This window comes from Plecotus auritus (assembly GCF_963455305.1).
Source record: "Plecotus auritus genome assembly, chromosome: 9".
In the NCBI taxonomy this organism is placed as follows: Eukaryota; Metazoa; Chordata; class Mammalia; order Chiroptera; family Vespertilionidae; genus Plecotus; species Plecotus auritus.
This window is the reverse complement of record NC_137783.1, coordinates 37,574,075-37,587,790: the sequence shown is the minus strand read 5'-3', so window position 1 is coordinate 37,587,790 and position 13,716 is coordinate 37,574,075. Positions and strand designations below refer to the sequence as shown.

At 40.4% G+C, this 13,716-nt stretch overlaps 1 protein-coding gene across 1 annotated transcript in view; it reads left to right on the top strand.

Moving 5' to 3' along the window:
- Positions 1-4,096: 4,096 nt before the first annotated feature.
- TMEM26 (transmembrane protein 26) overlaps positions 4,097-13,716 on the top strand; it is a 35,597-nt gene continuing 25,977 nt past the window's right edge. Inside the window, exon 1 of the mRNA XM_080640095.1 lies at positions 4,097-4,390. Within this exon, the coding sequence (XP_080496221.1) occupies positions 4,200-4,390 (191 nt within the window). The 5' untranslated portion in view covers positions 4,097-4,199. The remainder of the gene's footprint in view (positions 4,391-13,716) is intronic.

Sequence of the window (13,716 nt, the reverse complement as noted above, 5' to 3'; positions counted from 1 at the left end):
TCTGTCCCCTGGTGGTCAGTGTACATCATAGCGACTGGTCAAATGGTTGAACAATTGGAGAGACAATTAGCATATTAGGTTTTTATATATATAGACTAGAGGCCCAATGCACAAAGATTCATGCAAGAATGGGCCTTCCTTCCCCTGGCTGTTGGCACCGCCTTCGCTTTGGCCAGAGCCGCCTTTCTGCTCCGCCTGGAGCCACCTTTCTGCCTTCCCATGCTGCCCAGAGGCCCAGAGTGGCTGGGGTGGTGCAGAACACCTGTGTTGTCACCATGGCGATGACACAAGCGTCCTGCCTCACCCCCAGCCGCTCAGCGCCTGCATATGCAAATTAACCAGCCATCTTTGTTGGGTTACTTTGCATACTCACTCTTGATTGGCTGGTGGGTATTGCGAAAGTATGGTCAATTAGCATGTTACTCTTTTATTAGTGTAGATATGTACATGTGTATATATAAGAGTGATGTCTGAATAGGATCAGAATGGAGCTAAGGTAAGAATGACCTTTACTAAGAGGCTGTGGCTTTTGAGACCAACCTGTGCTTGATTTCTGCAGGGTTCCAGCTCCCTTGTTAGGATATATTTACCATTTCAATAACTACTCCTTTTACTTGAGCTAGTTTGAGAAGGACTTTTTTGTGCAACCAAAATCACTCTAATTGAAGAGAATCCTGAAAACTGTGTTCACTTTACAGCATTAGTGGCCCCCAAATACAGATGTGACTTTGGATGGCCTCACTGTTGGGAGCCATAGGTGGGCCCATAATGGTATGCACAATGTTTAGGGCAGGGACATCTCTAGCATTATAGGTACAGGATGTATGCATGTCATCCCAGGGCTGAATGGTACTGGATGTGTCAGTTAATGTGCCTGCTATGCTCCCTTTCTGACCTCTGCTCAAACCGCCCTACCCAGAACCCCATGTTGAAGAATGAAGATAGCAGCACTAAATTGGTCTTTACATGAGAATAGCCAATGACAGGGCTGCTGTCAATGGTCCACTGGTGCCTGGAGTTGAAGAGATTCAACTGAATACCTTTCCTTAGGAATTTGAACTCAGATTAGGAAAAGATTTGGCTAAAAGCTTAGTGTCAGAGTTGCAACCATGAGTCCACAGCTGTCCTCTTCTAGTTGCCCAGGGCCCTGCTCTATTACACCTCTGGCTTGATTTCCACAGGATTCCAGCGCCCTTGTTGGGCTATGTGTACCATTTCAGTAACTACTCCTTTTACTTGAGCTAGCTTGAAAAGGACTTTTTTGTGCAACAAAAATCACGCTTACTGAAGAGAATCCTGAAAACTGTGTTCACTTTGCATTCAGAAAGGAAAAGGGCCTGGTGATTGCTGTCCCCTCAGACAATGGGATGAGTGGGTTCCACGTCTGTGCAATCCCAGCCTATATCACAGGAACTTGGTGCATGAGGCTGAGATTGCTTTAAAAAAATGTTCTAATTTTTTTTCATCTACTCTTTTTTAAAAAACTTTTTAAAAAAGAGTAGATTTAAAAAATTGGCTTTATTTATTTTCTTTTTATAAAATTCTTGAGCTATTGGATTGGAGGTTCCAATATATTTCTCAGAGACTTCAGTCTTCTAAAATGGGGTTAGGAGAAAAGAAAAAATAAATAACCCTAACATTCTCTTTAGTAATGGCTTTGTTTTTCTGATCCAGAGATTACAGAACCTAGATTGAATCTAAACCTTCAAAACATGGAATAGCAAAACTGTGTGGATGATGTCAGACTAACCCTTCTCCCAGAGAGCTCTCCTAGGAGGCTGAGAAAGAGAAAAGCTACCCCTGACAGCAGGCAACTGGTCTGGTACCTTCAACCAGGCATTGGTATCCTCCTGTTGAACCCCAAAATTTCACAGAACAGCAACACCGAAGGCCACTTTGTGAGTGTGATGGGTGAAGACAAAAAGAGGACCACTCTGCAATCATATCTAAATACAGACCAAACATGAATATTGTCTAAACCATGAACACAAACAAACATTCCTCTACCTAATAAGCTTTATTAAGACTCTAAATCACAGAATTAAACCCACTTCCTGAAATCAGTCCCGCTTTGTTAAACCCTCCCCAAAATCACCTAACACCAGCCCAAATCCTTTCCAATCAGTCCTTGCTGAGCTTTCTCACATCTTTTTCTGAGATGCCCCATGGTTCTCCATGGAGCGTGTTCTTCTCTGAAAGAGTAATAAACCAACTTGCTCAGCAACAGATGTGTTCCTGGTGGTGCTCAGCTGGAGGGTTTTGACAGGCCTTAGGAATGCCTTGTTTCTTGGCTCCACTCCTATTATTGTCTCAGGTCATCAAAGAGCAGCTCTCTTTGACTAGCTTTCCTGGTCCAGGCAATAATCACCAACATTTACTAAACACTGATTACCTACCAGATGATTTATATGGATTAACTTAGATGATCCCCACAATGGCCCTATGAGCCCATAGGCTTAGTACCCCTATTATGGATGAGGAAACCGAGCTTACATCACTATAAGTGGCTGAGCCAGGAGTCCAAGGCAGCAAGTTGGCCGGGTGCTATGGCTCCCATGTCCATGCCATGCTGCCTCCTGCTGGACTGGCGGTCTCCTGTGCCATCAGCCTACATTGAAGGGCACTATAACAAGCAGCCCCAGGATATCACTGCTGGGTTTCCTGTAAGATAAGAGAGAATGCAGACCCACAGGAAAAAGAAAAGTTCCTCCGTACTCACAGTACCAGAAACAAATGAACTTCTTGAAGCGGCTGGGTTATTTACCTATTTATTTTATCGAAGAAGATATTAATCATCTAATTCAGAGTTTTCAACCTAACTTTAAGAAAGGTGTGGTAGGATTTTAAGTTGAATAAACCTAACCAAGAAAGGTTTTCCTTTGCATTTTTCTTTCAGTTTTACTAATGTGGTCAAAAAAGCATTCTGGCTTGGTAGTAATATGAGTAGTTATCTCCCCAGAAAGTGGGACCCTAAAGCACAGAGCCCCGGAGAGCAATAATTAATGCCCAGGGAGATTTCAGTGACTTTGTTTCATTTTATTTACTTTTGGAATTACCTTCCAGCTATAGCCTACTCTATTGATTTTCCATTTACAAGTGGTATAAAGTTTCCTTTTAAAATTACTTCAGTAAAAATCTGAGTTTGTTTAAAGGAAAATGTTAAGTAAATAGTGGTACAGGTGGTAGGAGACCAAACAGGGAAACAAAAATCATTAAGGTATTTCGGGAAACCCTGACTTCAGTTTCCTCTTTGCCCTGGATGCTGGAAAGACCAGAGTTTAATTTATTGGTCATAGACCTCAAGGTGCAGTTCGTTCCCTGCTCCATGAATTTCTCCTATTCTAACTCCTAGCTCTCTATCTTCTATCTCCTTCCTCAATTTCCCCTCTGCCCTCTTTTTCTCTACAACATGCTTTCAGAAAAGAAGTGGTGGGGGTGGAGGATGAGAGTGGCAGATGACACAATAAAGACTATTTCTTTTCTTTAATAGCACCGTGTCCAAAGAGTAGAAGTGACCCGGTCACCCATGGATGAGGTTCAAGGAGCTCTCAGAAAGCCCGGGGTGTCTGATTTCCTCTACTCCCTGGAAGTTGTAGCTCTCCATACTAGGCAGAAACCGTGTTTCTAAAACTGCTGGAACAGCAGATTCTTTGGCTCCCCTCTGTTCCAGCAGAGAGTCACCAAGACAGCCCGTTCCTGTAAGAAGTGTGAATGAATTCAAGCCCTTCAGAGGAAAGCAAGGGGGAGATGACCCAGATGCGTCCTCCTCCCCCTTTCTGGCTATGCATCACCCTGTCCACCTCTCCTCCTTCCGATCCCTCGGAGTAAGGAAGTTCTTAGGGACTCCAAGGATGCCGGGGTTGATAGAGGGCAGGAATGGAGACTAGCTCCCGGGAATGGGTGGGGGGTGGGCAGCGCTGGAGAATAATGCCCAGGAACCGGGACTGCGAGCCCCAGACTCCCGGGAAAGCCCAGCAGTTTAGAGAAGCTGGGCTTAGAGGCGCCCCTCTTTGAAGAGTTCTCAGGAAGTTTGGGGGAGGGGCGAATCGCTCTCTCCTGTTGAAAGCGAGCGGGAGGTTGAGGAGGGACCACAGTGGCAGCAGGTCTCAGAGCTGTCACATTCCTGCTCACGGGCGGGTTTGGGTGCTCCTGGAGGGGTCTGCGGGACCGGAGAGGGCCGAGGGCAGAGCGCGCGCGGCATGGAGGGACTGGTCCTGCTCAACGCCCTGGTCACCCGGCTGCTGTTCTTTCTGCACTCGCTCATTGGGGTCTGGCGAGTGGCCGTGGTGAAGAAGGAGCCGAGGTACTGGCTGCTTGCGCTGCTCAACCTCTTGCTCTTTCTGGAGACTGCGCTCACCCTCAAGTTCAAGCGCGGCAGAGGCTACAAATGGTGAGCGCACCCCGGAGGGGATGGGAGGGCGCGGAATCTCCGGGCACTGTCCCCCATGGTACTAGCAGGCTGCCCGAGAGCCTTCCTCCCGAAGCCCACCGACTCTTTACTGGGATTCAGACCCCCTTTGTTCACGCTGGGAGCTTGGAAGGAGCGCAAGATGCGCGCGCGTCCCTCGGGCACCTCAGGGTCCCAGGGCATGCATCACTGGAAAGACTCCAGTCACAGCCAGGCGTCACCCAGTCCCAGCTTTGGCAACTTGGGAAATGAGAAAAAATAAAGGAAGCGCTTGCTTGTTCTACAGAAAGTGCTCCAAATGGGGGACTTGGGGGCAAGGGGGTGTCATGTGACCTGCTTTCTGAATTTGGGGTGTGTGTGTGTCTGTGCGCGCGGGTTACTCTGCATACATGCAAATATGGGAATGCCCTTCGCTGGCCATCAGGGACTTTGGCAAGAGCTTGTGTGCACGGGGCAGCGATGAAGGGCGAGAAGACCCTGACAGCACACCATTCTGTGCTTTCAGCTGCTTAGCTTCCTTCCAGCCCCTGGAGCCGACATGGCACCAGCTTCAGGTGTCTGGGTTTGGTCGCTTTGGAGCTTGGCTAATGGTCAGCTCATCTGGTCCAAGATGGGTTGCCACGCTGATGGAGGGACGAGCAGGGGGTGGTTCAGACTTAACCTCAGTGTCAAGAATTATAGGCTCAGCGTGATGCTTTATTTCCTCCCCCAAAGACTTGAATACAATAGAAGAAATGAGAAAAGGATTCTCTTGCCATTTACAAAGAACCTCCACCTTCATCCCTCCATTCCCAGTAGATTTTCATCCTAAAACTTCTGTATTAATTTTTAAATACACTGAGGCTGTGTTTTTATATATGTCAATACTTTTTATAACTACCCAAATTCTATGAGAAAGAAAAAAATAGTATTAGCCAATTCAAGAATTACACACAGCATGCAATTATAGTTAGCCACCATATTGAGGGAGAAAAAAAACAAAACAAAACAAAAACAAAACCCCTCTCTACAGTTTTACCAGTCAAACTACAAAGGACTGTATTTCATGACAGTGCAGGGGGTGAATGTGTTGTCTCTTAAAATGATGTAAATCTTGCTTAAATTCTTCATGGTTGAAAAATTTCTAAAATTACCAATGAAAAAAAGTATTTGAGTAGGATCTTAATTTAATACAATAAGGATTGGAATGTTGTTGCCTGCCCCCCAACCCCCCGCCAGTCCCCTCACCCTATGAACAGCTTATAAGCAGGGGGTAGTTAAGGTACTTTCCAGTGTGCCTTTTGGAATATCTCAAAGAAAAAATGGTATTAGTTTCTCAATGGTAAAGAAACAAAAGGGGAGAAAAGTGTGCACCCAACCAGGTCATATGAAATTGACTTAGTTTTTACTGAGTAACTTTAAAATGCTAAGGTAGAAAATATCTTTAATAATAGGAAGATGAAGTCTGAGATCTAAAAAATGTTCTACCACCAAGCATTAGAGCTTCTGGAAGAAATGTTAACCTCAGAAGAGGGATTAGTTCAGCAGGCTCTGAAATATACCTCCTCCCCCTCCAAGAGTAAACCAGAATCCTTAGCTCACATTAAATCAAAATTTCCCTCCAGTTGTATAGAAATACTATAGCTAATGGACCTTCATGTCTATATTATCACTGATGGCTGATTCAGACTAACACGTAACTTACAACCAAGAGAGGAGAAAAAAGTTGAGGCAAAAATAGGTGATGGTCAATGTCAAATAAGGGCCTGAGGACATATTCAGACAGATAAGGGGGTGAAATCTGGGCTTTCCTACTTACTTTCTGTGAGGCATAGAGCAAGTTACTTGACCTCTCTGAGCCTCAGTTTTCTCAACTATAAATACTTATCTCATAGATTGTTATGAATTAAATGAAATAACATGTTGATGATTGATGACTAAAAAAGGAATGGTCTTTTCTAGATCCTAGGATTTCTCTTTTTTTCTTCTTCTTATTAAAAGCATCCTGTGTTAACTGGACACCTTTTCTATCTGTACATCTTTATTTGAGGTACTGGCCAATAAACCATTGGTTCAGAGCCAAATGTAGAAAGAAAATTCTTACCTTTATTTTAGAATAGGCTCATGATGTAATCCAGAAAAAATTTGCTGGCTCATTATCTAGATTAATATTTAAAAATAAGAAAAAAATTGATAGACTTGGCTTATTATAAAATTTCAGGGACAAATTAGTCTTTGTAAATTATCTAAATTGAAATGTGATTTGTAATGCCCTATTCTACTGATGTTATAATTGAATCTGCAAATATGGTAATTTTTGTGGGCAAAGCACTCAGGCTATTCTGTCATAAATCTGAGAAAAGCAATCAGAAGATGGAATGATAAAATATATAGAAAATTATCCCTGATGTAATATAGTAATAATTAAAATGTGTTTGACTTGGGACATCTTTCATTCCTAGGCTGATGTTTTCTAGGTAAGGCAAGGCATAATGTTTTGTTTTTTCTTAGTGTTAAGAAAAGTTTTCATCAGAAAATCAGGACTGATGGAATAAAAAAACACACAAAGTAAATATATGGCAGTACCTACTCATTTATATAGGAAAATGTCAATATAGATCTATATAGAGATCTACATTAATATAGACATGTATCTTTTTATTTATTGGTCTTACATTTTGTCATTTACCCAGTGGAACCAAAAGTACCTATATTTGAATATATATGTACAAAAATAATAATTTCCATCTTGTTAGAGGAAAATTAACCTAAAAGCAACCAATTATCCATCAGTAGACTGGTTGAAAATTGTAACATACCCAAATATAAAGTAGTTTGCTGATATTAAAAACAATGAGCTAGATTTTAACTATTGACCTGGTGGGATGTCCATGATATGTTGTCAGGAAAATAACGTTACAGAGTTATGTGTATAAGGTCTCAGTTTTTTTTGTTTTTGTTTTTTTTTGTAAAAAGGAATTGTCAAAGAACTACCCTGCGTATCAGTTGAATACATTATCTATTTACAAGTCAACAAGAAGAAATAGAAGTAGGGGAAACCCTCCCATATAGAATATCAATCAGTCAATCAAGTAATGCCTGAATGGTGGACTAAACTCTGTACAACACATGAGGTGAAAATTTCTTTCTAGAACATCAAATCTACAAACCTCCTTTAGATTACCCTGAGCTAGTTTTTTTTCTTTTTTTAAATATATTTCTTTATTGATTTCAGAGAGGAAGGTAGAGGGATAGAGAGATAGAAACATCAATGACGAGAGAGAATCATTGATCGGCTGCCTCCTGCACATCCCTTATTAAGGATCAAGCCCACAACCGGGGCATGTGCCCTTGGCCGGAATCGAACCTGGGACCCTTCAGTCCGCAGGTCAACGCTCTATCCACTGAGCCAAACCAGCTAGGGCTAGGGCTAGTTTGAACATTGCTCTTTTTACTATATTTGGCACCTAGTCCCAAATAAATCAAATCTAGAGAAATCATGGAACAATAAACAGAGCTATAGAGGAAAATGTGAACAAAATTTCTTGAAATGTAGCAAACATATTACACTGATCCAAAGAATGTTTCTCTAGCTATCCTTTGGAAAGGAAAATGGAACTAGAGCTGCTGAGCTCAGCTGTCCAGGGACAGGCGGCATTACATCAACACTGATAACTTGCCAGTTGGAGAAATTTAACTTGTTGGAATTCTATAGGAGAGGGTAAGCCAACAACACACCCCTTGTTAAGTGCAATAAATGTATGCTAGTGGAATTTGTTTCATTTCACCTCATGTTTATTAATTTCACCTGCCCATTTACTTATATTCCTATAAGATAGAAATTAGTACCACTTTGCTTTATTTTGTTTTTCTATTGTCTGGGCAACAGTCCAATGGACCTGTGAATTACTATTTAGGCAAAAATCAAACAGAAGACAGTATTTTAGTTGCTTTCTAGCCAATAGTGATGACCAAGATTGTGACACATTTGAAGCCTGTTCACTTGAGAGTAGTCAGCATCTGAGAATAAGTAGAAATATAATTGAGTTTATTGGCAAAAGTACATAATTTTAAGCACTGAGCTTTCTTCATTGGAATTTCAAAAACACAAGGTAAATATAATTGAGTTAATAAAATACTTCGCCTATTTGGGTACCTTTTGTCGTATCTCTCTTTCCCTCTTCCTTTATTAAGTGCAATCGGATAACTATTAGTTGAACTGTCTAATTAGTAAGCATGATACTATGTTAGATACTGCATGCGCAGGCAGAGGAAACAGAAAACAAAGACTCAAAATTTTAAAATAAAGGTATCATTTTGATTAAGCACTCAATGTGTGGGAATAAGAATAATTATGACTATTTAGCATTTATTAATGTTGAGGTTCTTTCAAGGTTTTACACAGATTATCCCATTTGATACTGATAGAAGCTACAATTACTTTGTTCCTCTATTTTCACCCATTTTTGGATGAGAAAACAGAGGCACAGAGCTGTTAAAAATCATTTTATTTAGGATCACTTAGTTGGTAATTGGGAGAAGAGGGATATTAAGACTCCAACAATTTAGAGGAGAAAGGATGTGATGGGTACTACCGTGGTGGGGAGGGTAAGGCAGACAAAAGCGGACTTCACAGTATTTTATCTGTAGCAGGAATGGGTAAGAGAGAGGAGTGCAAAGACTGTGTAGATAAAGGATATCCTGAGGTTGGTGAGTGTAGGGAAAGTTGAGCAGATTTCTCTGGAGCAAGTACAGAGCCTTATCACTCTTCATTCAACAAAAATATCTGGAACATCTAATATGTGTTAGACATGGTTTGAGTGCCAAGAATACACAGGTGAATAACACAGGTAAAATCCTGTCCCAAAAGAACTCACATTTTAATCAGGGGGCCCACAAAATATCGAAGTAAATAAGTGAGTGAATTAATAACAGTAAGCAAGTAAATAAATGAATTATTAAAACTATGAAGGCCTTAGGGGTATGGCTTATAGAGGGAAGGAGAACCAGGGGGAAGGTTCCACTGGGTGGTCAGAGAGGCTTCTCTGGGAAGCCATTTGAGCTGAGTCTGTTAAAGAAGAAAGGGAGCTAGACATGAAAGAGCCAAGGAGATGAAAATTCGAGAGAGAGGCGAGCTAGCTGTGCCTTGGGACATTTCTGACATACCCCCAGAAGACAGACAGACACTGACTTTCTTTTCTGCTTTTCCTTATCTCTTCTCCTCCCCATGTATCCTACCTTCAAGGGGAAATTTTCTTCTAAATGTTATATCTTTTAGCACATCTCATTTGAAATATCCATGTGTTATAAATGTCTAGGTGTCTCCCAACTGAAAACAAAAAAGATAAAATAGGAATAAGAAGAGATTCTATCCTAAATGGATTTCAAATTCAAATGAATTCTGTAAAAACAAAACACACACACACACACACACAGACACACAAAAAACACACAACTAAATGAAATCTGTTTTGATTACTTAATTGTATTTAGACAGTTCAAGAGCAGAAATGAAAAACCTAGATTTGACAGAAAACATATGAAGTCTGATGTTGAACAAGTTTTGTGTAGTGTGGAACTCTATATGATGTAATTCTATAGTATTTGACACATGTATCTTCCTGATCAAAATTGTTCATAAAAATGCCAGAGAGGAAGTTGGGAAGTAAAAGCAGTCTTCTCCTGATAATCTTTTTGGATATCAGGGAGGATGAAATGAAGGGATTGGGAAGAAGACCCTGTGATTGCCAGATGGCCAACTTGGGCACTGGAAATTCTCTCAGCAGATAGACTATTTCTCTCCTTGTTCACATTTGCTGTCCATACGTCCTGAAATCTCTCCTTAGTATTTTAGTTATTCCAGTAACACTTTCCACTGTGCATTGGATTTATCCACACCACCTACTATGTGATTCCAGAGTTTTGCAATATTCAAGGTTGTATGTGCACATTTTACCTCCTGAGCCTTGAGCTCAATGAAAAAGGGTGTCTTAACTTTGCATCCTTTTGGGAAGCACATGTTGAATGTTACCAGCAAATGACTTTGTTTTTAGTGACCTGAGTCATGGCTTTAGAAAGAAGAGTCTTATGCTACCTTGAATGAGTACTATGCTTCACTCTCAAGAAAAAGTCTTATTTTTCTATTTCACAATGGATTTAGGATGTATCAAAACAATAATTATGTCTGCTTAATGGGACCCAGGAGAAACTAAAACTTTGAATAATGTCATTGCTTTCTCCATGAGTATGTTCAACTGAGACATTTAGCACTGAAAATTAAGCTTATAATATTTTGTAGCTTCTTGTACCAGACTGGGAGAAAAACCAAGTGTGGGCAGCTCCCATGAACCACTGCTAAATTTCATGCACTTCCCCTTCTCATGGTGGTGGCATTATTATGCATACAGCATCAGGACAAATCTGAATAGTTTAACTTCTTTTCCAACAATGGAAAATTAATCTTTACATCAAGGATTATTCTCCCACTGTGCATGTTCCTCACTACTCTGGAAGTACTGGTATCAGGAGAGTTAAACCTGGGGTGCATAAATCCTTTGTTAAAACCATTTTTTTAAAATAGTTTTTTATATATTGGTATCAAAAAATGCACTTTCTTTGAAACTCACATTCTAATAATACTAAAAGACATCAAGATTGTTAATATAATATGCTAGGTGGAGAAATATTTTGTTTCTTTTTTCTGAATATAAGCCTACTATTCATAGTTGTTTAGGAGAGGGAGGATTATATTTTATCTTCAGTTTGTCTGACTGACCTCAAAGAGGTAGGTAGGGGTGCAACTGCCTTAATGTTGTTCATTTATTAGAGTAAATGTTAGTAATTCTTAGGGGGAAAAAAGTCATCTTGACCATCAGCACTGCTGTCAGCCCTCCTCATGCTTTGCAGTATTTCTTTTTATCTCCCTGATTGAGCCTCCTGTCCCACACACCTATTTGATCCACCTGAAATAGCCTCTTAATAAAATGACTGTGCCATTTTCTGACAGCCTGTTAATAATAGATATGAGAATGATGATGAAGTTGATGGTGATAATGGAGGTAGTAACAGGTATCAATTATTGAGTACTGACAATGCTCCCAGCCTGCTCTACATTCATTTTCTCACGTAATCCTCACAATGACCCTATGAGTTAGTTTACATCTTTATCATTGTTTTATGATGAAGACATTGTTACACAGCAAGGGAAGATTGTTTATCTAAGGTCACAACTAGTAATAATAAACACAAATATAATTCCTAGCTTCCGGTGAGCAATCATATTTATTAAATCAGGCATTGGCATTGCACCCATATTACCTCATTTATTCCCCACAATAGCCCTGGTGGAACTATTCTTGCTCTTACTGACAAATGAGAAAGCTGAGGCTTAGGAAGGATTCCCCACCCCAGGATCAAATTCCATCAGCCTAATTGTTATGCTCTGCTTTTAATAAACAAATTAGATTTTGCCTGTGGATAGTACAACTACATATATTTTTAGGGACAAGGATTCCCTATAGTAGAGAAAGGGTTGCAATATATTTTTCTTTTTCAAAGTTAGGCAGGTTAATCCCAGGTGACCTGCTAATGAGAACTAGGATAATTTTGCTTTTAGAAACAGAATGTAGAAAAGTTCAGACTGCATAGGGACATGACTCAAAGACACTCTTGCAGGAGCAGACATCTTTTTATAAACCAAAACAGAATGTAAAACAAAACAGAAGAGGGGAAAAATTCTAGGTTGTCTTTATTTTTGGTCCTGAAATGGAAAGCCAATCTATTCTATAGAACAGAAATAAATGTCATTGTCTTTTATAGAATAAAATAAATTAAAGCTTTACATAAATAATACCAGCAATGCAGTTTGTCCTCCAAAGACCATTAAAATTCCTGTTCACTTATTCATTTATGATAATACTGGAGGCTAGATGCATGAATTTGTGCACGGGTGGGGTCCCACTGCCTGGCCAGCGATCGGGGCCCAATAGGTCTGTCTCGCCCAGTCCCCGATGGTGGCCAATGGGGGGAGGGGTCCAGAGTGTGTCTGGGACATCTTGCCCAGTCCCAATCCACTGGACCCCAGCAGCAAGCTAACCTACCGGTCAGAGCATCTGTCCCCTGGTGGTCAGTGCGCATCATAGCAACTGGTTGAGCTGTTGACTGAACGGTCGACCAACCGGTCAGACACTTAGCATATTAGGCTTTTATATATATAGAAAAGCGTAATATGCTAATTAGAACAGACAGCCGAACAACCTTCCGGACAAAGCCACAGCTGCGAGGGCCGAGCCTCTTGCACAAATTTCGTGCATCAGGCCTCTAGTTAAACAATAATTTATTGTACTAGGTGCTATGCAGTTGTATGAGAACAGGACAATATAAGCAGTTACATGAGAACAACACTCTGAGAACCAAACACTTTTCCACAAATTAAGTTCAGGAGTGCAGAAAGACTGCAGAATAAAGATACAATCAGTGTGGTAGAACTTGTTAGAGAAAATTTCTTGTGATTTATTCACTGGCTTTGAAGTAGCTGGTGATTTTACAAGAGTGGAGAGAAGAAAGAAGGGCTTTTCCGGTTGAGGGACTATGATGATGGCAGTACTTAGGGTTTTAGTTGGAACCAATTCATTTAGGAAGATGTTATGATTTGCTTTGCCTCAGAAATTTTATGAGAAAAATAGTACATGCATCCTAAAATTGATGCATATTTTGTTCCTACAACTAGTTTACTCGTAGTGAAGCATACTGATGAGGTTTGAATGTGGGCAACTTCAATTTTAATAACGCTTGTTCTTTTTTTAGATATCCTCTTGGGGCATTTTAGGTTAAGTGAAGTCTATAGTTCTGCTGCTACTGGTTTATATCATAATTTGGTATTATGATTTTATTTTTAAAATGGGCAACAATAAACAATGACCATTATTATTAATATTCACCTTCAGAAGTAGATTTCCCTTAACAAAACATAAATGTAGGCATTTTAAAAGAGTTTTGGAAGTATAAAAAATGATTTCATTGCAATGAGTATTCCCAACCCATTCAAAATTCCTCCTTGTCTCTTCTGTTCCTTTTTTTTTATGATCTGCTTTTATTGATTTTTAGAGATAGTGGAAGGGAGAGGGAGAAACTTACTGATATGAGAGCATGACATCAATACAACTCTATCATCTGATGTCAGCACCTGTTAAAACAAACACACTCCAAATTTAATTCTCCATTTGGATGTAGTTTTCATGAGCTTATGGCCATTTAATTGTGGCCTCCCTCCCTCTTTAGTGGCAAATACAGACAGAAGGCTCTGGGAGAGAGGTGGTTGTGAGGGGGCT